Below are 25,473 nucleotides of genomic sequence, written 5' to 3'. Positions count from 1 at the left end.
TACTCTGGCTGTACAACTGTTAATTCTGGATTGTCCTGGTGATATTCTTCTGAAGGTTTAAAAGGCTAGCGCTGGTCTTATTTTCCTTTTCAAGGTACAATATCTTGGAATAAAGGTCACAAATTACCACTCGGTAATAGCCAAGTTCTTTGTCTTGTCTGGCGCAAGACATCAGTAAATCTGACCCTTTGATTGAAATAACAAACCCATAAGAAAACCACTATTTTCAATGTGTTTCATAGACCTTATTTGTACCTCTAATACAATTGTCAGCTGTATATATTTGAATATTGTTTTTGTCTCATTGTTGAAATGTATTCCGCTGCTTAAAGCAGAAAGTAATAAGCTCTATAATAAGCAGCCACATGCTGTATATATTTACTGCTCCGTATGGAAGCAATGTATTCACACCAGAACATCTCATTCGAGACACAATGATTGACAAAGACATTTTCTGCCATTTCCTGTCTGAATTTGCAGCAGCTATTTCATTTCATCTGTATGAATTGTCTAAAATATGCAGAAAGCAACGGTGCAGCAGGCACTTGAACATCTCGGTGAGAATAAAGACATCCTGCAGCAGTTTGAATAGCATTATAAAATATCATACCATTTCTACAGCCTGAATATTAAGAGACTTTGCTACAGTTTCTTTCTATAAGCTTAAGGTTATTTTTCTTGGTATCTCACAATAATGTTTAGAGGGCCAGTAATTGATGGAGGATCATGGTCTAGTATTCTATTTTGTAATAAATCACAGTGAAGCTTCAGGTTTCCTGGCAGTTTTTTGCTGTGTCTCTGATCTTTCTTAGTTGTGATAAAGTACGCCGGTTATACTTTGTAGTCTTTGTTTATAATACACTCACTTCCCAATTTGTTTAGTATATTTTGATAAAAATTGTGAAGACAATAATATTTAAATATGTTAGGAAGTTACCAATGGACCATGTGTATGCACAATTCAGAGGGAGAATGGGCAAGACAAATGACAAAGTGATTGTGCACCGATGCGTATCGGTAAAGTTGTTGGACATTACAGTGTCACAGTTGTTTTGACCATGGACTACCGCCCAAGCAACACGCAGCTAATGCTTGATTTCTGGGCAGTAAAAGACTGTTGATTAAAGGGGCTAATAGAGGCTAACATAACTGCAGTCAGTCAGATACTGAGTACAACAAAAAGAGGCATATTTGATTGTAAAACTTGTATCTTGCCACAGATTTTAAGCGGACAACCCAACGGCGTTCCACCACTGTCAGCTTAAACAGGAAGGTTCCATGAACATTTGAAAGCCCAAGAATGGCTATTAGCACTGCATTAAATGCAGTAGAACAATAATAGTAGTTAGTACATTTGTATAAACTTGTCAGTAAAGAATATTTTCAAGAGTTGGCAATCCTGCAGACCGGGGAAGTACAAAGAATACCTGAATCTAGTTCTTCTTTGCCAAGCAGATTTAATAGTTACTTGTAAAATACCTTGCCCTATAAGTTATTAATAAATCAGTTCTATGTAGGAAATATTGTCATTGGTAATAGAGGACCTCTTGAGACCACATGTGCTACGTCACATAAATTGCAAATTGGGACAAAATCAGCCTCACACCCAATCTTCTCAAATCACGCCTCCAACTGACACAAACCGCACCACAATCTGCTCCACACCAACATAATGACCAGCCACGCCTACTTTCTGTTTAAGCATCACCCATTTCTGAAAGCATCTCACCTTTCAAAGTCCCATACCATGGCTGTTCTGTTGAAATCTGGAGAGTTGGGTGGGATGCAAGTGAACATATAAGGGGTCATTTTCAAAATGTAAAATGACTGCTATGCAAAGCAAACGATGCCACGACCCCACTGTGCACCTCAGTTTGCAAAACGGCACCTAAATTTCCACCAGTGTGCATGAGCTTATGGATCTAGATGGCCTTGTTTGCAGAGATATAGCAGTGTGGACATGCAGATGAGAGGAGTTAGGCAGAGTGAAGGCGTTTCTACGGTAGCACAGAGCACCCATGCAGCTCATGCATCTCATTTTGCGAGGTAATGCAGAAATTAGATTTCATTTTGCGGAGCAGGAGTATTAGAATGAGATAAAGAGGCACTTTTTCTTTGCTAACCCTGACATTTTCATTTCGCCATTTACATTGCACAAAAAAGCTTCAGTTTTGTACCAGCTAAAAGCTGATGGTCCTCAGGTCTGGTTCAATAGCTTTAATGGACCTGCGCGTCTAAGGTTCACCTTGGTGGAGATGTTCATTACTTAGCACATTCCAAGCAATGTAATCAAAATTAATTAAACAGATTTCAATTCCAGTATGTAATAAAGACAGTCCTAATGTCTCCTCATGAGTTATATAAGCAATTAATGAGGCTTAACTGAGCTAAAATATAGAAAAGATAGTTTTATATAAAGTGGTGGTCATTACTGAAGGGGAGATTGGACTTTGATATGAGGTTTCCAGTTTTGCACAGTATGTCTCTCTTCACACCTAGGGGAAATTCTAGATTGGGGAAGTGCCTTCTGAAAGAGAAGAGTGGGTGTGCACTTTGAAGTGCACCCAGTGCTTCATCCTGGTACTTCTATGAAAAACATGGCATTTTGCGGTCTGTAAATAATTAAATAAAAAACAGATTGAAACTGTGCAAGCATCATCATGTCCATTCCATTTTTTTTTTTACTGACGAATTGTGTCATATAGCCTTACCCAACCCCTCTATTCCTACCTCACTTCTACAGCTCGTGAAAATCAGATAGGAAAAGTAGGCAAGTATTAATTAAATACCAGCAGTCATATAGATTGTCCTTCTACAGACATACAACATGTTACAAGCCCTTTACACTTCTGGACCGCCTCAGTTCACTCATTGTTTAGCCAAATGTTTTGCATCTGTATAGATATCATCTTGCCACACATGTATACTGAAAATGCACAAGAACAGGTGAAGTTACATCTCAAGCAATCTATCTCTATTAATGTGCTGCACCCAACCATTGTAAATCACTGTCTATCATTTATGAAACATCAAAACTTCGGACCTTTAGCTCCCATAATGTGCATTTCCAGACTGATTGGTGAACCTTCAAAAGCTTGAGCAGAACATTTATGGGAAGAAGAAATGGACAGCTAGGCACACAATGAAAAGCTCTGGACATCCACATACTTTTTTGTGGGTTGTAAATTACCTTTATTGATTTACAAAACCATAATGATGCTGGGACACATGGGTAAGCAGAAGACACATTTCAACAATGGTGAAATATTTGAGCTTTCAGGTTATAGGTTGTTTGGAACCAAATCAGTGCACTGGGGGCAGCGCATGAGCACCGGAACCCCATTTGGGCTTTCAATTCCTCTATGAGGAAACAGGCCTCCATTGCACATTTATGGATGGAGATGAATTACCGGGGTTCCCTCACTGCAGGGCCCCCAAAGCAGCCGCATAGGCTGCATGGCTATGTAGGTAGTTACGGCACTGGAGTATATTCTGAAATTCAATATCTATGTTTTCACTGCTTAGATGCTTGAAGCCACTTTTTTATTTTCTAAATTACTGCATTACATCTTCCATTTCTGGATGAAACAATGAAAAAGTAGACTTGTCTGCGGGGAGTCTGAGTGACAGCTGGTCCATGTTGATATTTCATGGTGCATCTGGAACAGTTCATAAAGGCACTGGAACGTAACAATATGAAACTATCCCATTGATTCTCGCTAGGTTTTTATCCCTCCATTTTCTTCTTTGTCCACCTTGAATATATGTTTGATTACTACTTGCATAGAAACAGCATTAACATTACAACCAAGACTCTCCTTTGTGATTGTCTGCCTTTCTCCTGATGGTACAATCGATATTGTGAAGGCACATTTGCTTTCCTTGTTCAACTAACCATGACAGGGTAATGCTCATGATATGCTTTCACAGTGCAATTGTGTCTGAGCGAAAAGGCAAGAGGATCATTTTTACAGTGATTTTATATGTACTGAAATTTTTTCGTCTACAATAGAAAATAAAATACTTTTTTTGTGTGTGAATGTCTGGACGTGTCTTGGCTGCTCTTTTTGGAGGATAGCTGTAATTTCTTCAAAGGTTTAGGAAAAGTAAGAATGACATGGAAGACATATCTGATAAAATAGTCTTTTTCAGAACTGATATTGATATCACTGAGCTTTCCACAGAGTGTGCCATATAACCTCATAATCTAAAAGGCCAAGGCTGCAACAAAAAGCATTTAACTTTGAAACCACAAATTGAACCACATTCCAATACAAAATGTAGTGGGAATAAGAAATATATAGTTGAGGCATCTGTTATTTTAGAACATTCCTTTCCCTTTTTTGCGGGCCTATTTATTAAACAAGGAAAAGCCCTATCTCTGGAGAAAACTGGTGTTTTTTCCAAAGATATGGCCTATACATCAAAGGCTTCCAGTGTGCTGGAGTCATTTGCCAGTGAAGAGATATGTTTGCTCTCTCCAGCAAGGACCATCTCAGGATGGCGATAGCAGAAAATAATTAAATGCAAAAATGCTTTATTATTAAAATAAAACATATTTTCAAAGGGTAATATTTTAAAATTATATATTTTTTTATTTTATATCTATTTTTATTCATTTGTTTCTTCTTTTTTATCAATTACTATTCTTAGTAAATAGCGGTGGTATCAGGTTTTCCATTGGTGAGATAAGCTGTGATAGAAAAATCATTGTTTTCGACCACAGATTAACAAATAGGGCCTGAGTCATTAAGGAGAGCCAGGCAAAACAGGAATAAATTTGATCCTGGACAAAACCATGTTACAATGCAAGGGGTGCAAATTAGTTCATTATTTTGCATATAAAGAAAATACTGATTTTTTTTTGTCATGTAGCCAACAAATACTTGATAACTTTATTTTTGCACCGAAATTTAAAGTATATCTAGGACATGCCCTATCCCAACTATAAATCTGTCCCCACATTTTAAATTTACCTCCCCCTCCAATGCAACATGGTTTTGCCCAGGTGCAAAGTTACTCCTATTTCTTGTTTTGCTCTCCTTAATGACTCGGGCCTATAGTGTTTTCGTTCTTGGCTGAAGTTATGATTGCAGACACCATAATCACCTCCTAAACATGACTATGTGTTATTATATTACATCCAGGATAAGCTAAATCTTATTTATATGACAGGGCCTAACGTTGACAGCACCATACTACAAATTCTGACAGTTGGCAATAAATAATTGGCCTCTAAATACAGAGATAACCTGTTGAATTTATTTTTGGTACTGAGGTTCCAATTGGTATTTGTGTACAAGACCAACAGTTCCTGCAGCTCTTAGGGTAATAATTCAAAAGGAATTTGCACATATGGAAAAACTGTAAAGTCACAGATCCGAGTGCTAGACTTCAATGAGACCAAGAGACTTACATTATATTATAATAAGGTAGCATTATACACTACCAATATAGGCTGACATCTCATACAAACTGGCAGCAGCAAAGTACTTCATTGTTGTTTATCCCCAGTCTGGATGCTGGCAACATTTGATGAATGAAGTGAGTATTAGATTAACAATTTTTCAAACACCTTTTGGGAGGAATGTATGTATACACAATGCATACCATCTGTCCAGGATATATGTAAAAAAAGATTTCTAAAATAATGGAATGCCTATATAGGTTAGCCGTAATCATTAATCATTAATGGTATTCTTATATATGCAAAAACAAGGACTGAACTTGGTGCATAGCTGCAAGCATTGCTGGAATGCCACAGAGAGGAACAACTGAAACTCAATTCTGCCAAAATACAAATAGGCGTACCAGAGGTATTATATTTTGGGCAGAGAGTATATATTCAGAGAAACAAGACAACATAAAAGCCATCACAGTGATGCCCAGATCAACAAACTGGAAAGAGCTAGATACTGTGTTAGGCATGTTCAACTACTAAACTATCTAAGGGGTTAGCACAAGTCACGGCCCCTCTGAGATCCTTATTAAAACATAATATATATGGAATTCTAGTGTTCAGAAAGCTTTTAAGACTGTCAAATAACTCATAACCAAGCAAACGGAACAATAAGGGTTCTGTGATTCAAATGGATGCAACAAACAGTTATATGATTTTACAATAAAGTGAGGAATTAAGCGCATCACCTTTAGTCCATGGTTCATGCACTAAAACAGTCAGGTGGAAAATATGTAATCATTGTCAATAACATTCTCACTGGGACACAATCCAGAGCCACAATTGTAAACTACAGAAACTCACAAACAAACCACAGAAGTACAATAAAACAACTGTGCCATTGCTAGCAATTGACACAGGACAAGAACTAAGATGTGGAACAGATGGAAAAATTGTCTCCCTCCAACTTTGTGAAACTGACTTAAACAGATAAGGAGAATCTGGATTCATCTGAGACCCAGACAGGCAGATGTTCTCTGACAGATGCTCAAAGCAGTGAAAAAAGAGAAGACAAACATGAATTTCCACTAAAAAAACACTACTTTCTTGTGTGATACTAATCAGGACAGTGTCAAAGAGGACATGTAAGAATTGTTCTTTTTTTTATCAAGTAATTTTTATTAAAATTTTCCAAATGTACAAAATGCAAAACACAGAACAAAAACATAAACCAAAAAATAAAAGACAATAAAAAACAGTTTTGACAGCAGGTTTATCGGAGAGACATTAAAGATATTCAATCAGGTAACAGAAATTTGTTGAAGTGTGCAGGTAAACAGTGTATACATTTCCATGAGCAATGGAACTTTTTAAGGATTGTAAGTGAAGTTCAGCACATATAACGGAGCCACCAAACATCATTCTGGAGAGGCGAACAGAGTAGAGCAGAGGCAGACACCCAAGAGTAAAGTTAAGAGTTGAAGGGAGCGTTACAGTGGAAGGGGCTGATCAAAGTCATGTCCAAATGTGCAAAGTCTATATTGTGAGGAGTTCCAATTGGACCATATTTTATGGTATTTATGTATTTGTATATCATTATACAGATACCTTTCCTGGTCCATTGCGTCATTCACTAAGGCCCTCCATTTCTGAAAATCAGGACCGTATGCCAATCAATTGTGCTTTTACATGGTTATGTTGAGTTTATCTTAGATACGTTCAACACAGCATGTTTGGAGGCAGCTGCATCAAGACATGTTTAAAGCCCATTAAAATATGCTCTCAAGCTTTGATTCATACTTGCCAACTCTCCCGGAATGTCCGGGAGACTCCGGAAATTTGGGCCAGTCTCACGGACTCCCGGGAGAGCTGGCAAATCTCCCGCATCCCGCACCTGGCACCCCAAAATGACGCGATTCACAGGGAATCGCAGCATTTTGGCCCCGCCCCCTGCGACAAAGAGGCATTTCCGCCATGGGGAGCGGGGCCAATATGACACGATTGGTCCCTCCCTTCCCCCTCTCCGCCCTTCAGACACACCCTTGTTTAGAGAGTAAGCTACGGACTGGCTATTTGCACATAGACCCCATGTGGGGTATCAATGAACTTCATTGTTTCATTGAGGTTCATTGATACAGTTTATGAAGGAACCTCATTTATACAATAAACTTCACTCATATCCAGGGCCAGTGGAAGAGGGTAAGTATGGCAGGAGAGCAGGTTGTATGTGAAGTGTATGTTTGGGGTGGAAATTGCACTCTTTATGAACCCCATTGTATATAAAAAATTTTACTACAGAAATATGTATTTACAACAATACTTTCAACTACTAAAACCACTTTAATAATTAAGTACTTTTTGGTGGAGTTTTTTTTTTTTTAACTAGTTATACTGGCTCTATAAAAATTACTCCATTTTTCATTTATTTTATATTTATAGCATAAATTAGGTCATTGACTTTTTTGTCATTGCAACATTGACTTTTCTAATAGTTAAGTGCATTTACAAGCACTCTTTAAGTATGAAAGTATGTACAATAATGATTTTTCTCTTTTTCTGATTTTTATAGATATTTTATACTGGATTTTGATTCTGGGATCCTGCAATATTTTGTCACAGAGGCAAGCAAGAACCAGAAACCCAGAGGACTCTTGTCGCTAGCTGGTTCTGTGGTTTCTTTAAGTGATGAGGCACCCTACATGATAGTTGTATATTCTGCCAATGGAGAACTGTATAAATTGAGAGGTAAGGCCATGGAATTTATCTAACCTTTTTTTTTCATATTTATATTCCTTACTTTCCCATTTAGGATTACTTGCCTTTCTGCTCTGTGCATTGGCCTATTTTTATTGCCTCTCTGTGCTGTCATGATATATGTTGTGAATTTGTCAGTACTTACCGTATTTCACTGAATTCCGGTGTAGACCAGTGTATCTTCTGCAAACACAAGGGAGTTGTCATTTTGCCTGGCACGGTCCAAGCTGTCATCTGTTGATTTTAAAAAGAGCTGTATTCCCTCTCTCATCTCCATTACCTTTTGGAAGGGATCCCACTGTCACAGTGACTGATAGAAGGTTATTACGCAACCCAAGAAAAGCTTTTGCTCTGTTATATAATGAAATTCAGTTTCTTTACTGCTGGGAGCTTACATTTAATAATACTTGCTGTATGTGTGTCATGACTATAAGTGAAAGGTCACTGACATTCTCTTTGGTCATTTTAATTGTTTATTTGTACTTTAATTATCAATCAGTAAATATTTTTAATGCTGAAAGATTGTACTATTTATATCTAATTGCTTTTTCGCAAAGTCTGCTTTTATATATCGCAATGTAAATTGTGCCTGAGATAACATTCAGTTTGTTAGTGGTTATATTAGCTGATATACTGTATATTTCCTATTTTACATGTTAGAGTTAACGGGTTTGTCTACCTTCAGATCATACTTACCAACCTTGCGTTGGCCGGGTCCAGGAGATCCTGGAGGGCAGGAGGGGTGTATGGGCGGAGGGGGCGGGGCTGCGCGATTTGCGTCATTTTGGCCCCACCCCCGGTGACGTAATGCCTGTTTTGGGTCCTTTTACAGTGTAAAAAGACTCCAAACAAGCATTACATCACTGTGGGCCCAGGTGCAAAAATTTGCTTTGCGCCCACACACATGTAAAAACAAAAAATGTATATATACAGATAGTGTCCCCATCTGTATCACAGTGTGCTCACACTGAGCCTCCCTCCATGTCTCTCACACTGTGCTCCTCTCCATGCCTCTCACACTGTGCCCCTCTCCATGTCTTTCACACTGTGCCCCCCTCCATGTCTCTTATTGTGGCTCGTCACTTACCTTGCGGTGACCAGCACCGTTCTGCAGCATCACTCCTCGATGCTTATCAGATAGGAAGTGAAGGAAGTAATCACTTGCTATCTGATGCGCATGGTGTTCTGGGGTCCCCATTTTGCAACAGACTTGCCAGTTGCTTTTCACTCATGACCAATTTCTTTCATGACGACGCCTCTGGCCCTGCCTGGTGGCAATAGAAATAATAATACATTTGTAAAAAAAAGGCATACGGCCAGGTGTTGCGGCGGCAGCGGGCCCCAGCACCTCCATGGACCCCGGTGCCAAAGATTGGCTGCACTGGCGGTAGTTCTGCTCCTGATTCTCCCTATCACTTCTCCCTTATTACACCCTAAGCACAAATTGACACTGTCATGATGGAATATCACAAAAATGTCTTGTGTTGCACCACAACTTGATTTGTATGAAATTTTGCTTCACTCCACAATTAGCTGAAATTTGAATGTTTCGATAATGGAATTTGGCCTTGAGTGTTCTTTTGTTTCACACATTTGGACTTATCCCTTCTCATACCACAACAACTTCACAAGTCAGAATTTGTTGTTTGCCTGGACAGTTACCATTAAGGCTCTGTGCCCTGTGATATTTTGCCTCATATGTGGCCCGGTCAAAGCTGCTACCAGTATTTGAGGGGCCCAGTAGAAACGTAATAGGTAGGGCCCCCCTCCTTCCTCCTCGTCCTAACATATGCACTTCCCCTCATTCCTTCGAGTCACCCTCTGTTCTCTCCTAAAAAAAACCTTATCTCCAATTCTGTCTAACCCCTGCAGTAGTTTTCTAGAAAGAAATAGCATCCTGTTTGTCCAATCTGTCCACTGTGCGTTACTGCTGCAACCATGTGTAGGTTCAATCCTGCAGTTCACTGATTCAGCTGGTTGATAGGTATATAGCAACAGGCTTCACAAGCTCACAGTGTGGAATTGCTTACCACACCAATACAGCTAATTATCCTGTAGTTTCTGATTGGTGCCACTGCCTTTATAAACCTCTTTCTGGCAGCATACCAATGCTGGTGATAGTTTCAGCTTAAATCCAGATCTGTTATCAGTGTTTGACCCGAATTGTTTAAATGATTCTGTTGTCTACATTTCTCCTGACCTTTGGCTTGTTAATCGGATCTGCTTACATATCTCTACCTGCCCTGACCTTTGGTGTGCTTAAAGGATTCTGCTGTCTTCTCCTGCTCCAGATCTTGCCCTATTTATTATTCTGCTTTCACCTCTGCCTGTCTGGCTGCGAGTTCTGCTGTTAATATTCTGGTTGCTCACTATCTCTTACTATGAGCTGTTTGCTCCACCAGGCAAGTGCCAGATTACCCTGCATTAACCCCTGTTTGTCTGGTTCTGAGTTCTGCTGTTAATATCCTGATTCTGACTAACTCCTACTGTATTCTGTCCATTCCAACGGGCAAGTGCCAAATCAACAACTGCTACTAGCTAAGATTGAGTGCTGGGGGTAACAAGCTAGTTTCGAAAAGGGGGAATGCTAAAGGTGAATATGTCGAGAAGCAGTTCTAACAGTTGAGGATCTCATGCTAATCTGCCCTTAACATTAATTTATTTCACTGCTTATTTTCTTCGTCTCTGATTCTTCTTGCTGCCTGCTTTTGGTTCCTTTTCATTTGCTACAATGCTGCTGAGAGCAAGGAGCTGTCCTGGAGTCAGGAATCTCGGGAAGAAGTGCACCTAGGGGGCTGGGCAGGAGCAAATAGTGGTAGTTGTGGTGCCCCCAACATCTTGGGAGTATATTTGGATGCTCTGTCTACAAAGGCGTGTGCTGCCGCATCCTTTAATTCAGCATGGAAGCCCCCCCCCCTCACCATTCAGGAGCAGCTGCTGTGTACAAAGGGAGCAAGTCATGTCCCTCAATACCCTGCAGAGAACTCTAATAAATGTATGTGGGCCCAGGGCTGGTGGGGTCACATACTGCTGTTTAGTTTAATACTGCTGTACTCCCTGCACTTCCCTGATGGCAGCCCTGGGCCTGGTGGCTTTGTACATCAGATACAATTGTATCCACGGAGCAGTATTGTGTTGGATCCAAGGTTAATGGAAATAAAAAAACTATTCCTAAATGATAATACTGTGCAGGCTTTGGTAAAAATAAAAAACAAAACAACCTTCGCCTGCATCCCCAAGTTCTATGCCTCCACTCTGACTTATTCTCTGATTTATGGCATGTGTTATAACATAATAAGATTAAACGTGATGGGAACTGGCAGCTTACACGCCTTACACGCCTGCAGATTTTAAAGTTCATGAAAGATCTATGCTGTCTGAAAAGGCAAAAAACTTCTCTATAGGATGCATAGGTGTCAATGGTGGCTGAGCAAGTTGTTTTGGGACAGAGATAGGATAGGATAGGCATATAGGAAAGATGAGCAAGCGATAAACAAGTAGATAATCAGGACAGATGGTTCACACTGTGCATTAAAGAGAGAGTTAGGCTCCATAACACAGTGACTGACTGCTGTGTGTATGAGAGCAAAACACTCTCTACTTTACGTAGACTCGCTGTTGGTAAGAAGGGAGAATTCCAACCCATTCTATTGCAGTGTTGCATATTCAGACTTATGTTTACTTATATTCACACATCTGATAAATATACGAGGTATGTCTATTAAATAACGAGACTGATTAAATAACTCTCCCTTATTCATTGGTATTACAAATTGAATGTTTGTCCCCTTCGATATACTACCCATTTCCACTAATACATCACTGTAGTCTTGTTTTCCACTGGTCGAAAGCATGGAGCAAGTCAATTTCTGTCACTTGTTTCAACATATCTGCCGTTTTCTTCTTTACAACATCAACTGACTCAAAATGTGTTCCTTTAAGCACTGATTTAACTTTTGGGAAAAGATAAAAATCGCAAGGTGGTAAATCGGACGAATATGGAGGATGTTCAAGTGTAGTAATGTGTTTGTTGGTCAAAACAGCTTCACAGAAAGTGCTGTGTGAGCAGTCGTATTGTCCTGGTGAAGAAAGAAACCATTTTCCACAGTTGCAGCCGTTTCTTTCTGACTCTTTCTCTCAGCTTTTCCAAAACTTCCTTATAACAATGCTGATTAACTGTTGTGCCTTCTGGAACCCATTCTTCCAAAATTATACCCTTGATATCGAAAAAAAACAATGAGCATTGCTTTGAATTTTGACTTGCTTTGACAAGCTTTTTTCATTCTTGGTGATGATGGTGTTTTCCAGTGTATTGACTGTCTTTTGGTTTCAGGATCGTACTGGAAGATCCAGGTCTCATCACAAGTGATTACTTTATGAAACAGGTTTGGATCTGTGTCAAGTTGCTGCAGAATGTCAACACAACATTCCTTGCGACGTTCTTTTTGCTCTGGTGTGAGAACCCTTGGGACCATCTTTGCACAAACTTTCGTCATGTTAAGATCCTCACGCAAAATTTTCCATACGGTGTCTTTGTCAATGTTCACGGATTCAGCTGTCATTCGAACATTGAGTCAGCGGTCTTTTCAAACAATCTGAATGATTTTTTTCTACATTTTCTTCGGTTCTTGAAGTACAAGGTCGCCCAGGGCGTTCATCATCTTCGACATTCTCTCGTCCCTCGCTAAATCTTTTGTGCCACTCAAACACACGCACACGAGAGAGGCAGTCATTCCCATAGGCCGTAGTAAGCATTTGAAATCATTCTGTTGGAGTTTTGTGCAATTTTGCTAAAGATTTCAAACTGACACATTGTTCAACTTTTAAACTTAGCATTTTGTCGGCACTCTACAGAAAACACAACCAAACTAAATGGCGACTCACAATCAACTGAACGTTATAGAGTGTTGCAGCTTGTCATGCAGGTTCAGACAGGTTCAAGGTTACTATGTATGCAGTTATAACCGATTCTGACTGCTTTGTTTACTATGTGGAATCACAGTCTCGTTATTTAATAGACATACCTCGTATACTTTTGTTTTTGCTTAAATGAGATTTAAAGACTAGCTCATGATCTCAGTGTGTAACAGAAACTAATAAAAACAAAAATGAAAAAAAAAAAGTCATTATCCCATAGTTGATGGTTTGCAATTGTTTGTTACTGTTTTTTCTTCTGCCTCGTTTGGAAATAAAGCATATATCAAAGTGGTGTTAACAGATAGTCATGTCTCCTGGAGAACCAGCTGACCTGTATCAATTGAGTTTGAAAACATAATTGCCTGCTCCCTTGACTCTTTCGCTACAGCAGAACCTGTCAAGTAGCTAGCAGAGCTTGTGACATTTGGTATTGCTTACATTTTTGACACATTTTAGAAATACTGAAAGGGGATATTCACTTTTTAATATTTTTTTTAACAATCATAAGGACTATCAGTTCAGTGGTGTTTCAGCCTCTGGACCCCTGCTGTTTGCAAAAACCAGCAAACTCCAACTTCACAACCTCCCACATGAACTGACTTACAAGACAAAAGATTTGATATTGGGACTCTGTATTATGAAAGACTGCTCCTGACTCAATGGATCGCTGCAGTCATCCATTCAGATAAAGCCTTTCATAATACTCCATCCTAATATCACAGATGAAGTTCTTAGCCACTGCTGCTTGGTAAGTCTGTCAAGAGAGACGCTAAATCAAGGGTCTTTGGAATGTACAGTATGTGGGGCAGAAGCTGGGTCGCTGGAGCATGTTTGTTATAGAATGCATGATGTGAATATCACATTTAATGTCTTGCCATAATACAATTAATATTAGGGATTTGCAAATATCCATATTACCAAATGGGAGATAATATATAAATAGTATATAGTTTAATTAATACCTGGTATTGTGATTAATCAAATTCTTATAAATCTTAAAACTTCAAACTTTTTCAATCTATTTCTTATTGTGCAGATTTTTTTGAAAAGCAGATACTATATAACTAAAAGAGCAGACGCTGTCAATTAAAATATACATAGTATAATTTAGTATTAATTATTTTAAAAAAAGGCAGCATTATTATAAAAGCATTATGTTCCTATGGAAAATACAACCACCACATGTACGTAATAATTAATAACTAAACTGTTTAGAGATGCTTCCATCTGTTTTGAAGAAATGCAAAGTGTCCTCCATCTGGTAAGACTATATTATACAATAGCATAAAAATAACTTATCTGGAAAACATGTTTATCAAGTTTAAGATACAAAAGTATAGTAGACCACAAGGTGTGCTCAGTTTTATATTTCAATTTAGTTTGTGCACTGTTACTGTTATTGTTTTGTATGTTTTCTGAACATATTGATTAATCATTCATTGTGCCTAGTTTACAAAGTGCAAAACATCACAACATCACATCACAAAACATAACAAACAAAGTGCAAAACATCACAGCATCACATCACAAACAAAGTGCAAAACATCACAACATCACATCGCAAAACACCACAAACAAAGTGCAAACATCACAACATATCTTTGGACATACTAAGTACTTAGATTCCACTAATGCTCATAATGCATATGGATCAAGGTCATACTTGTCTTTCTGGAGATCACAGGGAAGAAGATTTCATCTGCACTGGCAGAGGCAGAGCTTTGGGCCCCGGTGCGGGGAAGCGGGGAGGAGGGAACCAGGGCCCACAGCTCGCTAGTTTCCCATGAAGCAGCCCCCATTATCTCCATGGGCCCAGGTGCACCACACCTGCTGCAACACTGATAGTTCCGCCACTGCGCACTGGGTGTATGTCATCCAATGGATATAAAATTTATATTTTTTATCCTCTGTACATTTATGAATCTGCTACCAGCACTAGAGACAGGAGATTCAATAACTGAGAAATAGATGAGCATGTTAATTATAAGCAGGGCTGAATGAATACCTGCTAACCTCTGTTTTGTTGAAATTTGGTATAAATACCACATATTCTATATACACTAGCAAATCTGTTTATTCTATGGAAAAAAAAAACCCTCAAGGATTGTACAAACTATTTGGAAAATTAAACATTTGTCTATGTGTGTGTGATCACCAGTTTAGCTGCATAAGTATTTTGCACAGGGACAGTAAACAATTGCTTAAAAGCAGTGGTGGAATTCCGCTCCGGACTGAGTTCACCCTCTTAATACCTGTTTGCGGTGTCGACACTCCTCCTCCCTGCTCCGTTCGTACTGAATGTCACACCTGACATTTAGTGAGGTGCGGCGCAGAGAGGAGACAGCAAACAAGAAGACAGAACACAAGAAGAGAAGAAAAAATAAGAAAGAAGCTGATAGAAAAGATAAGTGAAGGAACGGAAGCAAGGGGGAGCAAAAGCAGCATGGCAGAGTGTGAAGGGGGCAAAATCAGCATGGCACAGTGTGAAGGGGGAGCAAAAGCAGCATGGCACAGTGGGAAGGGGGGCAATAGCAGCATGGCAGAGTGTGAAGAGGGGCAAAAGCAGCATGGCACAGTGTGAAGAAGGGTAAAAGCAGCATGGCACAGTGTGAAGAAGGGTAAAAGCAGCATGGCACAGTGTGAAGGGGGAGCAAAAGCAGCATGGCACAGTATGAAGAGGGGCAATAGCAGCATGGCACAGTGTGAAGGGGGCAAAAGCAGCATGGCACAGTGTGAAGGGGGAGCAAAAGCAGCATGACACAGTATGAAGAGGGGCAATAGCAGCATGGCACAGTGTAAAGAAAGGGTAAAAGCAGCATGGCACAGTGTGAAGGGGGAGCAAAAACAGCATGGCACAGTATGAAGAGGGGCAATAGCAGCATGGCACAGTGTGAAGAGGGGCAAAAGCAGCATGGCACAGTGTGAAGAAGGGTAAAAGCAGCATGGCACATTGTGAAGAAGGGTAAAAGCAGCATGGCACAGTGTGAAGAAGGGTAAAAGCAGCATGGCACCAGTGTGAAGAGGGGCAATAGCAGCATGGCACAGTGTGAAGAAGGGTAAAAGCAGCATAGCACCAGTGTGAAGAAGGGTAAAAGCAGCATGGCACCAGTGTGAAGAAGGGTAAAAGCAGCATGGCACAGTATGAAGAAGGGTAAAAGCAGCATGGCGCAGTGTGAAGAAGGGTAAAAGCAGCATGGCACCAGTGTGAAGAAGGGTAAAAGTAGCATGGCACAGTATGAAGAGGGGCAATAGCAGCATGGCGCAGTGTGAAGAGGGGCAAAAGCAGCATGGCACAGTATGAAGAGGGGCAATAGCAGCATGGCACAGTGTGAAGAGGGGTAAAAGCAGCATGGCACATTGTGAAGGGAAGTAAAAGCAGCATGGCACAGTGTGAAGAGGGGTAAAAGCAGCATGGCACAGTGTGAAGAAGGGTAAAAGCAGCATGGCACAGTGTGAAGAGGGGTAAAAGCAGCATGGCACAGTGTGAAGAAGGGTAAAAGCAGCATGGCACAGTATGAAGAGGGGCAATAGCAGCATGGCGCAGTGTGAAGAGGGGTAAAAGCAGCATGGCACAGTATGAAGAGGGGCAATAGCAGCATGGCACAGTGTGAAGAGGGGTAAAAGCAGCATGGCACAGTGTGAAGAAGGGTAAAAGCAGCATGGCACACAACTCTTTTTTCTAACATAATCTAGTCCTGTGTACCTCTTTTATTGTTCTTATTTGACTATTAAATGCATGAAATATTAAACTACCTTTCGGTATATCTTTTTGTATACTTAAAATGGTCATTAGGGCAGAGAATCGGTTGTTAATTTGTTTGAATCCCACCACTGCTTAAAAGATATTATCAATTCAGGGGAAAAAAGCTACGGACACAAGAACACTTTCCTTGAATATATGTGGTACTAAACTGACCCCTAAGCCCATAGATAAATAATGTATGTAATCACTTATTTAGCTGCTTATACATTTTGCACAAAGGTTATAAACAATTACTTAAAAGATATTATCAATTCAAGGTGAAAAAGCTACATACACAAGCATCATTTCCTGGAATATAAATTGTACTAATCTATAATAAACCGGCCTCTAATCCCAGGGATAAACAATCCTCTATAATTATTGGGATATTTATATCCTAATAATTATAGAGTGACAATAATATCCAGATTCAGGAGACACTACTATACATAATCATTTCATGAGGAGAACTATGAAGACTCAATGTTATCATATATAAATACAAATTAATGATAGGCAACAACCAGTCCTGCAATTTCACTATAATTTTATTTACACTCTCATCACAATTTATCACAGAGCACAGAGGCACATTATTCACTTTCTTTCGTTTTATAATATGTTGCCATTTACAGATCAAGGATATGCACAAAGAAGTATATATATATATATATATATATATATATATATATATATGCGGATAGATAAACAAGTGTGGCGCTCCAATGTGTAGTATTGATAGTAATATGGGAAGATGTAATAAAATGCGTACCATATAGATGAAGTCAATGATCTTGTGGTAGAATCGGAGTTCCTCTTCTGAGGTAATACCTCCCCCTCTCCAACAATAGCGATAATGTGGATCAAAAAATAGAAAAACTCATATAGTGTAAAAGAGTTTATGTAATATATCACCACATGTGATAAACCTCCACCAGGATCAATTGTTAGCCCGGCACCAAATGGGTTAATCTTAAGAGTACACCTCCAAACACAAACAGGTAATACTGCGTACCAGATGATATGAGCAAGGAGTTAAGGAGACCATTAATTGAGGAATTACATAAAGATGCAAGTGAGAGACTCTTGTGTGTTCTGCAGGAGACAGAGGACCAGAGGTAGACAGATGAGCATCCTATCCCTTTTTCTCCACTGCACAGCACAGGAAGATTTCCAGCCGCCTGTCCACACTCTGTATCATGTGACCGCTGCTGTGTCCGGTCCAGCTCTGCACACAGCCCCACCACCCACGGGTGCGCACGCGCAACACCTTACTATATCCAGAGAGAGATTACTGCACACCTATTAGTCCATCACTATCACAAGTAGCTTAGTGTATATCAGTTAACCCTTATGTCCCTGTATGGCGATTGTGCTGAATGATCATGAATCCAGTGAAGCAGGAACTATCAACCAGTTCCTGCTTGACCTAGCGACTTTCTAGGCAATTGATGTCCACACTTCTCCAAGGGCCCCACCGCTAGCTATCGATGAGTATACATCTCTCTCCGGATTCATGATCATTCAGCACAATCGCCATACAGGGACATAAGGGTTAACTGATATACACTAAGCTACTTGTGATAGTGATGGACTAATAGGTGTGCAGTAATAACTCTCTGGATATAGTAAGGTGTTGCGCGTGCGCACCCGTGGGTGGTGGGGCTGTGTGCAGAGCTGGACCGGACACAGCAGCGGTCACATGATACAGAGTGTGGACAGGCGGCTGGAAATCTTCCTGTGCTGTGCAGTGGAGAAAAAGGGTTAGGATGCCCATCTGTCTACCTCTGGTCCTCTGTCTCCTGCAGAACACACAAGAGTCTCTCACTTGCATCTTTATTTAATTCCTCCATTAATGGTCTCCTTAACTCCTTGCTCATATCATCTGGTACGCAGTATAAGCTGTTTGTGTTTGGAGGTGTACTCTTAAGATTAACCCATTTGGTGCCGGGCTAACAATTGATCCTGGTGGAGGTTTATCACATGTGGTGATATATTACATAAACTCTATTACACTATATGAGTTTTTCTATTTTTTGATCCACATTATCGCTATTGTTGGAGAGGGGGAGGTATTACCTCAGAAGAGGAACTCCGATTCTACCACAAGATCATTGACTTCATCTATATGGTACGCATTTTATTACATCTTCCCATATTACTATCAATACTACACATTGGAGCGCCATACTTGTTTATCTATCCGCAGTTACCACATCCCTCCGGATTAACCATCTGGACCCAAGTGATGCAAGGCTGCCGCTCTTAAACAAGCTATGTGTTTTTATCGGGACTGATTGTGTCTTTTTTGGTAAATCATTTCACCAGTCATTTATATTGGTGGTTACGTTGTGGTTATTAGCGCTGTTTTTATATCTGTTGTATGTTAAATAAATATATATATATATATATATATATATATATATATATATATATATATATAGGAGGTCTAAGGGGTGTGAACAGGGCTGTGAAAATCGTACCATCGGCACCCTCCCGCACGGTGCCTGACGGTGCGAATTGCCTAGACTTCTCTACAATGCCCCGGTTTCTTTACAAGGGGAGAGATGAGATATCTTTCATCTGTTGCCCGGCAGGTTTTAAAATTCATAAAAGCCTGAGGTCTGAAGTGTGGGCAAAAGCAGGTAGCCGTTGCACCCTCTCTGATACGGCACTGCTTGGATGTGTAACATAAGTCTGTGATGTCATAGTTCTATAAGTTCTGGAATATATTGTGTCATAGCATTCTTTTAAGACATTATATTATTCTAAATAATAATAATAATTAATTAATAATTTGTGAAAATCTTTTCAAACTGCTCTTTATAGGAACCAGGCTGACCCACGCTCTGGATAGCAATGGATATTGGTTTGTTTGCCTTTGTAAATATTTAAACTGTATTGTTAAATTAGATTCTATTTTTAGCCAGTAGCAAGAGTAACATAATGATGAGTGTTAATGGAGAAATGATTCTCCTGGCTGAAATACCTCATAAAACCTCTACTTAACAGATAGCATATTAACTACAGAAGTGTAGCAGAACCAGCTTCCCATGGGAGTTGAAGCTGCCTTACTTTCCACTTTAAGCGAGGCAACCATAAGAGTTTGGTAATTGACAGCATAATTGTATTTTAGCATCACAATGTAATGGAGAAAGATACAGCAAGGATTCCTTTAGAGTGCATTTGCGGTCAGTTCAGTTATTGTTCACTTCCAAAGAAACATTTACTTACTTGCAATGAATCGTTTTGTGCTGCACTATACTGTGTAGGGGCTAGTACACACTTAAATGAATAATGATAGTGAGTTGACATCGAAACTGTCTTTGTTACCTGGGGCACTTTTGTGTACTTGAAGCTTGTTTTTCCATCGTGCAAAGTCTAAGGGGGGGAATTCAATTAAACTCGATGTGTTGCCGAATATCGCAGCTGTGCACATTTTCTGGTACTATGGTACCCCAAATCTGCAATGATATAATGCGGTGGAGTGCTCCCGCAACCGCAATGGAGACATTCCGCATACAATTGAATTTCCTCTTTCATGTTTCAAAATTTCATTTGGTGAGAATGCCCTATAACCCAGCAAATCCCAACATTTCTCAGTTCAAGGCACCCTTAGGGTCTCCATACTTTTTTCAAGGCACCCCTAAACAAAAATAATTACCAAGTAGTCTCCCGGGCGTCTTACCAACGGCCCTGACCGGGGCACCCAGTTCCGAACCACTGCTCTAACTTATATAAAACATACATTGTAGTATACAAAGTATAATATCGTGATTGGGGAAGAAGATGTCTGCAGTTGTTCGGTCAATGTTGAGATAGGGCACCTTAGTCAGGAATGTGACTTCAGTATATTTTGTCATAACACAACTGGATTTGAATTATTTATGTGATGTTACATAGGAGGACAAGGAAGCCAAGGAAGTTAAAGAAATATCAGAGAAATATTTTAGGCATTCAGATGGGTATATGATGATACCAAATGACTGTACATTTTTAGAATAGCTCTTAAGTTTACTAGCAATAGTGCTATCGGTGTCAGTCAGCAAATAATAAATAAAATATTAGAAATTGTTTGTTTAAAAAGGGGAACAGCAAGGATATTTTGAAAGGACTTTTGAAACAGTTTCACTGTGAAATATACAGTTTGTAATCTACTTAAAAAACTTTGGTAACTAAAACAAAAGTATTTTTTCCTTTACAGAAAATGGGGCAAAACCCTGCAATTTGATTTTATAAACAAGTCACTTAGTATATCAGGCATCACTGTACTACGCCAATTAAGAAAAGTCCAGTCTATTGGGCTTTTATTCCATGACAACAGGAAAAAAATTCTTGTGTAAGCCAGTTTCATTCTGCAATAATTGTGTTTCTTTTCATTCATGTTTTAGCTGTTGATTCCAAGGAGCTGCAATTCTGGTTGAGTCAGCTTCAAGCATGTGCCAAGTACCATACAGAGACCAAGGTAAATAGTGTTTAGTAAATAATTACACATGAATATGCATTTTCAGTGTGTCCAGGAACTGACATTTCTGGATTGCCTATTAAAGTTGTGGGCATTCTGAGTTTGAAAGGTTAAAATCACAATATATTTAAAACCATTTTGACACCTATTTGGTTACCTGATGCCATCTAAAATTGGTGTTGCAAACATCTGTAGCTGGGCCTAAGTTTCTGGCGACAGCCTTGGAGAGAACCATTCGGGTGAAAGAAAGAAACAGACTGAGAAAGAGCCACATGGAGAAAGAGAGCCACTGGTATGTGTGTGTGAGAGAGATGTTAAAAAAGAGCCATATAAAAAGACAGAGAAGGACACAGAGGTGACAGAGAAAGCCAAGGAGGAGAGAAAGGGGGTCACTTGCCCTAAAATGCCTCTCAGACCGGCCCACATGCCCCTCACATGTCCATCAGACCTGCCCACATGCCCCTCACATGTCCATCAGACCTGCCAATATGCCTCTCGTATGACCTCAGACCTCCTCTCATACCCCTATCATGCCCATCAGACCCCCCCCATGTCCCTTATATGTCCATCAGACTGCCCAGCATGCCCTTCAGACCCCCCAATGTCCCTTATATGTCCATCAGATTGCCCAGCGTGCCCTTCAGACCTCCCCATATGACTCTCACACCTCTCATATATACCTCTCACACTTTACCCACATACCTTTCAAACATCCCCTACACACTGGTCAAGTTATAGAAAGTTCTTACTATTACTGCTGGAGACCGCAGAGGATGGAGTGAGAAGATGTAGTGCAGTGCACAGTGCACTCCATGCTACTACTCCTTCTATAGTGTGCTGCATGAGCTCCCTGTGCTGTGCATAGAAGCTCATGTAATACAGTAGCTCATTGCTCTCATTTAGTCTTATTTTATGCTTTACAACAAAGAATAAGTCAGATCGGCTGGAAACTGCAAGTGAAGGTTCGCCGGGCTGCCGTTTACTCAACACTGTTTTAGAACCAGGCTAATCGTGGTCTTCACCTTTTGCAGCCCCCAATCCCTTAGAGCTGAACTTGCTCACAGTAGTAGAGGGTTATTCTAGGATGACACTGGTGTAGGAAAAATAGGAGACACTAGGGTAGTAACTGATATGATACTGATCCAGGTATAAGTAGGTAAAACATATACAGAGTGCTGTGCACACCTAGCAAAAATGCAGCTACCTACATAGGCAATGATGAACAAAGTCCAGGCACAGGCCACACTTGTCATCCCCAGGCTGTATAGTTGTGGTGCTGGTTTAAATAGTTCAGGTAATAATTCCACGGCCAAGCTGTTTGTATGGAAATTGGGAAATATCTTTATTTGTCTAATCATCAGTGTTACAGAAGGAAACAGCATGCTACCTAATTATCACTCATGTGGGATATCCTGAAGTTCAGGGTATTTTTAAGTGCACCTGTCATCTACAGACAATGGAGGCAGACCTTATGGTTTATGTCCGAACACAACTTGCATGTAATTTCCGTATTTAAAAAGAGAATGCAACTTGTGTAGTTCTGCCCATATTCAAATTCAAGTTATCTCTCAATATACTTTACAATTTGAATATAGAAATGTGGAAATGCATTCTGCCTGAACAGTTCATGTCGTACGAAGTGTCGCAAGATCGGGTTAGTGGTACCGTCCCCTGGGGTTAGACGGCTGCACTTCACACATTTCAGCCAGATATATCACATCTGTCCTGTGTTTTGGTTCAGGTAGCCTCAGCTAGATTTCTTCTCCAGGCATAAAAATAAACAATCAGAAACAAAAGTCCACCCTGTCCGGCTTCTAACTTAACAAACAGGAACTCCCTCTCTAAAATGAGAGACCTACTATCCCACGCACATACAAATCAACAGAACTTACAGATCACAAAATGCAGTATCTCACAGGAGCCATCTGGCCTCCTCCTCAGGTATTGAGAGACTCCATGAACTGCCTAGCAGTATTTTAACAGCACTTCATCATGTACAACTCCTGATCACTAGCAACTTGCTAGCCTCTTGGAAAACCTGAATTGGGCCTTATGAACGGAGTCCACCCTTCTCTGTCCATTCATACCCCAGGGAACCCTATATCTTCTCTTCCTATAGCCGACACACTGTTTGGAAAGCTTTTTTACACACACAGACAATCTTCCTGGTGTTTTTAAAACCCAATTGACAGAAATTCAGGACTTATTTACCTGCCATTTACTACTTTCCCTGTGCTTCTGTCACAGTAGCTATACATAACAGACTGCTGTATACACACATGTGTAAAGTTCACATCAGAACACATAAAAAAATAATTTTATAAAATAACTGTTAACAGTATAATAGTTTTATAATTTTTTGCATTATTTACATAAATAAAGATGATCTCAATGTGTAAAGTGCATACAATGCATTTTTATAGTATGTCTTAGTTGCATACAGTTTGTTCTGTGATCGCTACTGACACGCATACGTGTCATTTTTTATTCAAAGACTATGCCGTGTCAGTACTATCATCTGTAGCAGGTGTAAAGATATGGCTGAAAATAAGCGTACTTACGATAAACACAGGCTTTAAATTGGCCACATCTGCATTGAAACACCCTTACTGCTCATGGCTTATGTTAGTCCGCCAATTTCACCTCTCAAGTTGTAGAGAGATGTAAGTACCGCTTGCATGCCCATCTGAATTGCCTGCAATTGCGTTCATTGGTGTAATGTCCATTTCTGGACATGCACATCGCGGAATCATGCAAGTTTCGCTACATAAACAGACGTACATCCAATGACCTTTGTGCACTGAACCAATTTCTATGAGAGTGTAGCCTATAAACTGACTAGGAATTCATAGCCTACATGAGCACCTGCTCAACCAATAGGCGGACCAGACTGCACCCTAGGGCTTAGGATTTTGAGGGGGTTGTCAACGGATTTTCCTCCTGGGTCGTTTTATGGTCTCACGAGATGTGGCAATCCTTATCTCATGAGACCGGGCTAAGAATGACGCAGGCTTGCACTGACAGGCAGCATAACATCAATCTGATTTACTGCCAGGCAAACTGTGACATAATGGTGACTAAGACAGCTGTGCTGTACTTTAGCTGAGAAAGGAACGTTGTAGTGCTGATGACACAAAATGAGTGGGGGGTAATGAAATGACTGGGGGTGGGAGCATTTACAAAATAGAACAGTTTTCAATTGAAATGTTGGATGTGTCAATCGAAGGATATCTTCTACATTTTCATATTCTCTGATTCTACTGGTTAATTAAGTAATTTAGACCTAATTGACTTCAGCATGCATAGGCTCAAAACCACAGCCAGTCACAATCAGGCATGAAGTGGCTGAAGGGGGGTGGGGAATAAAATAGCTTGGGTTGGCATGTTCTCTGTATTGAATGGGGTTCATGAGGATGGTCCCTGTATTGTGTGGCGGTCTCAATTATGTTCGCTGTTATAACTTGCTGAATACAATTGTAAACATTGGAGTGTGTATGATTTCTGTTGGGTGGGCAATAATTGTATTTTGCCCCCTATAAACTTCTACACAAAAGCCTTCATTCTACTTTCTGAAGTCATGGTATCTGTTCTAAACTTGTGAAACTTTTTAAATTACAGAATAAATTATTGTCTTAGTATAACTACCAAATGTTCTTTAATATAGATTGCCATAGTATAGATTTAATACAGATTGATTGATTTGTTTATTTAAAAAAAACTTTAAGTGTTCCATTCATAAACATTTAATTAATAACCTGTATTGATGATAAACAACTATTCACTTTACGTTTACACTGGATTTCGTGCGGTGCGTCCAGTAACAAACATGAGATGTAGTAATTTTATAGCACATGTCATAACCAGTGAGGCAGTAATTTAAAAATACTCTCAATCAATTGAGATTAGGCTTTCAACAAAATCTGAATAAAAGCTAGGTTTAGGATCTTCCCAACATTGCACTAATTGGTTGTTAATATTAATAGTAATATTTATTTAATAATGTATAAATACATTTTTATAGTAATAAAATAATGAAACTGGGGTTGGCCAACCCCTGAAACACTGACAAAAAGTAACATGGGATTGGGAGTCTTTGTATATCTACAGTCACTGTTACAGCTGTCGTAAAATGATATACCAAATGCGAGAAAAAGGGGCTCCAAGCCCTATAGTAGTACTTGACCCTTTGCCCCAACA

General features: G+C 39.8%; 1 protein-coding gene across 2 annotated transcripts in view; it reads left to right on the top strand.

Moving 5' to 3' along the window:
* Positions 1 to 25,473, top strand: part of OSBPL10 (oxysterol binding protein like 10) — a 309,246-nt gene that overhangs the window by 84,537 nt on the left and 199,236 nt on the right. For both annotated transcript variants that reach the window (XM_075212383.1, XM_075212382.1), the window contains exons 2-3: positions 7,968 to 8,143; positions 21,203 to 21,276. In XM_075212383.1, coding sequence (XP_075068484.1) covers positions 7,968 to 8,143; positions 21,203 to 21,276 — 250 coding nt within the window. The remainder of the gene's footprint in view (positions 1 to 7,967; positions 8,144 to 21,202; positions 21,277 to 25,473) is intronic.

This window comes from Mixophyes fleayi, chromosome 5 (genome assembly GCF_038048845.1).
Source record: "Mixophyes fleayi isolate aMixFle1 chromosome 5, aMixFle1.hap1, whole genome shotgun sequence".
NCBI lineage: Eukaryota > Metazoa > Chordata > Amphibia > Anura > Limnodynastidae > Mixophyes > Mixophyes fleayi.
The sequence above is the reverse complement of the archived record's forward strand: the minus strand, read 5'-3'. Positions and strand labels throughout refer to the sequence as shown.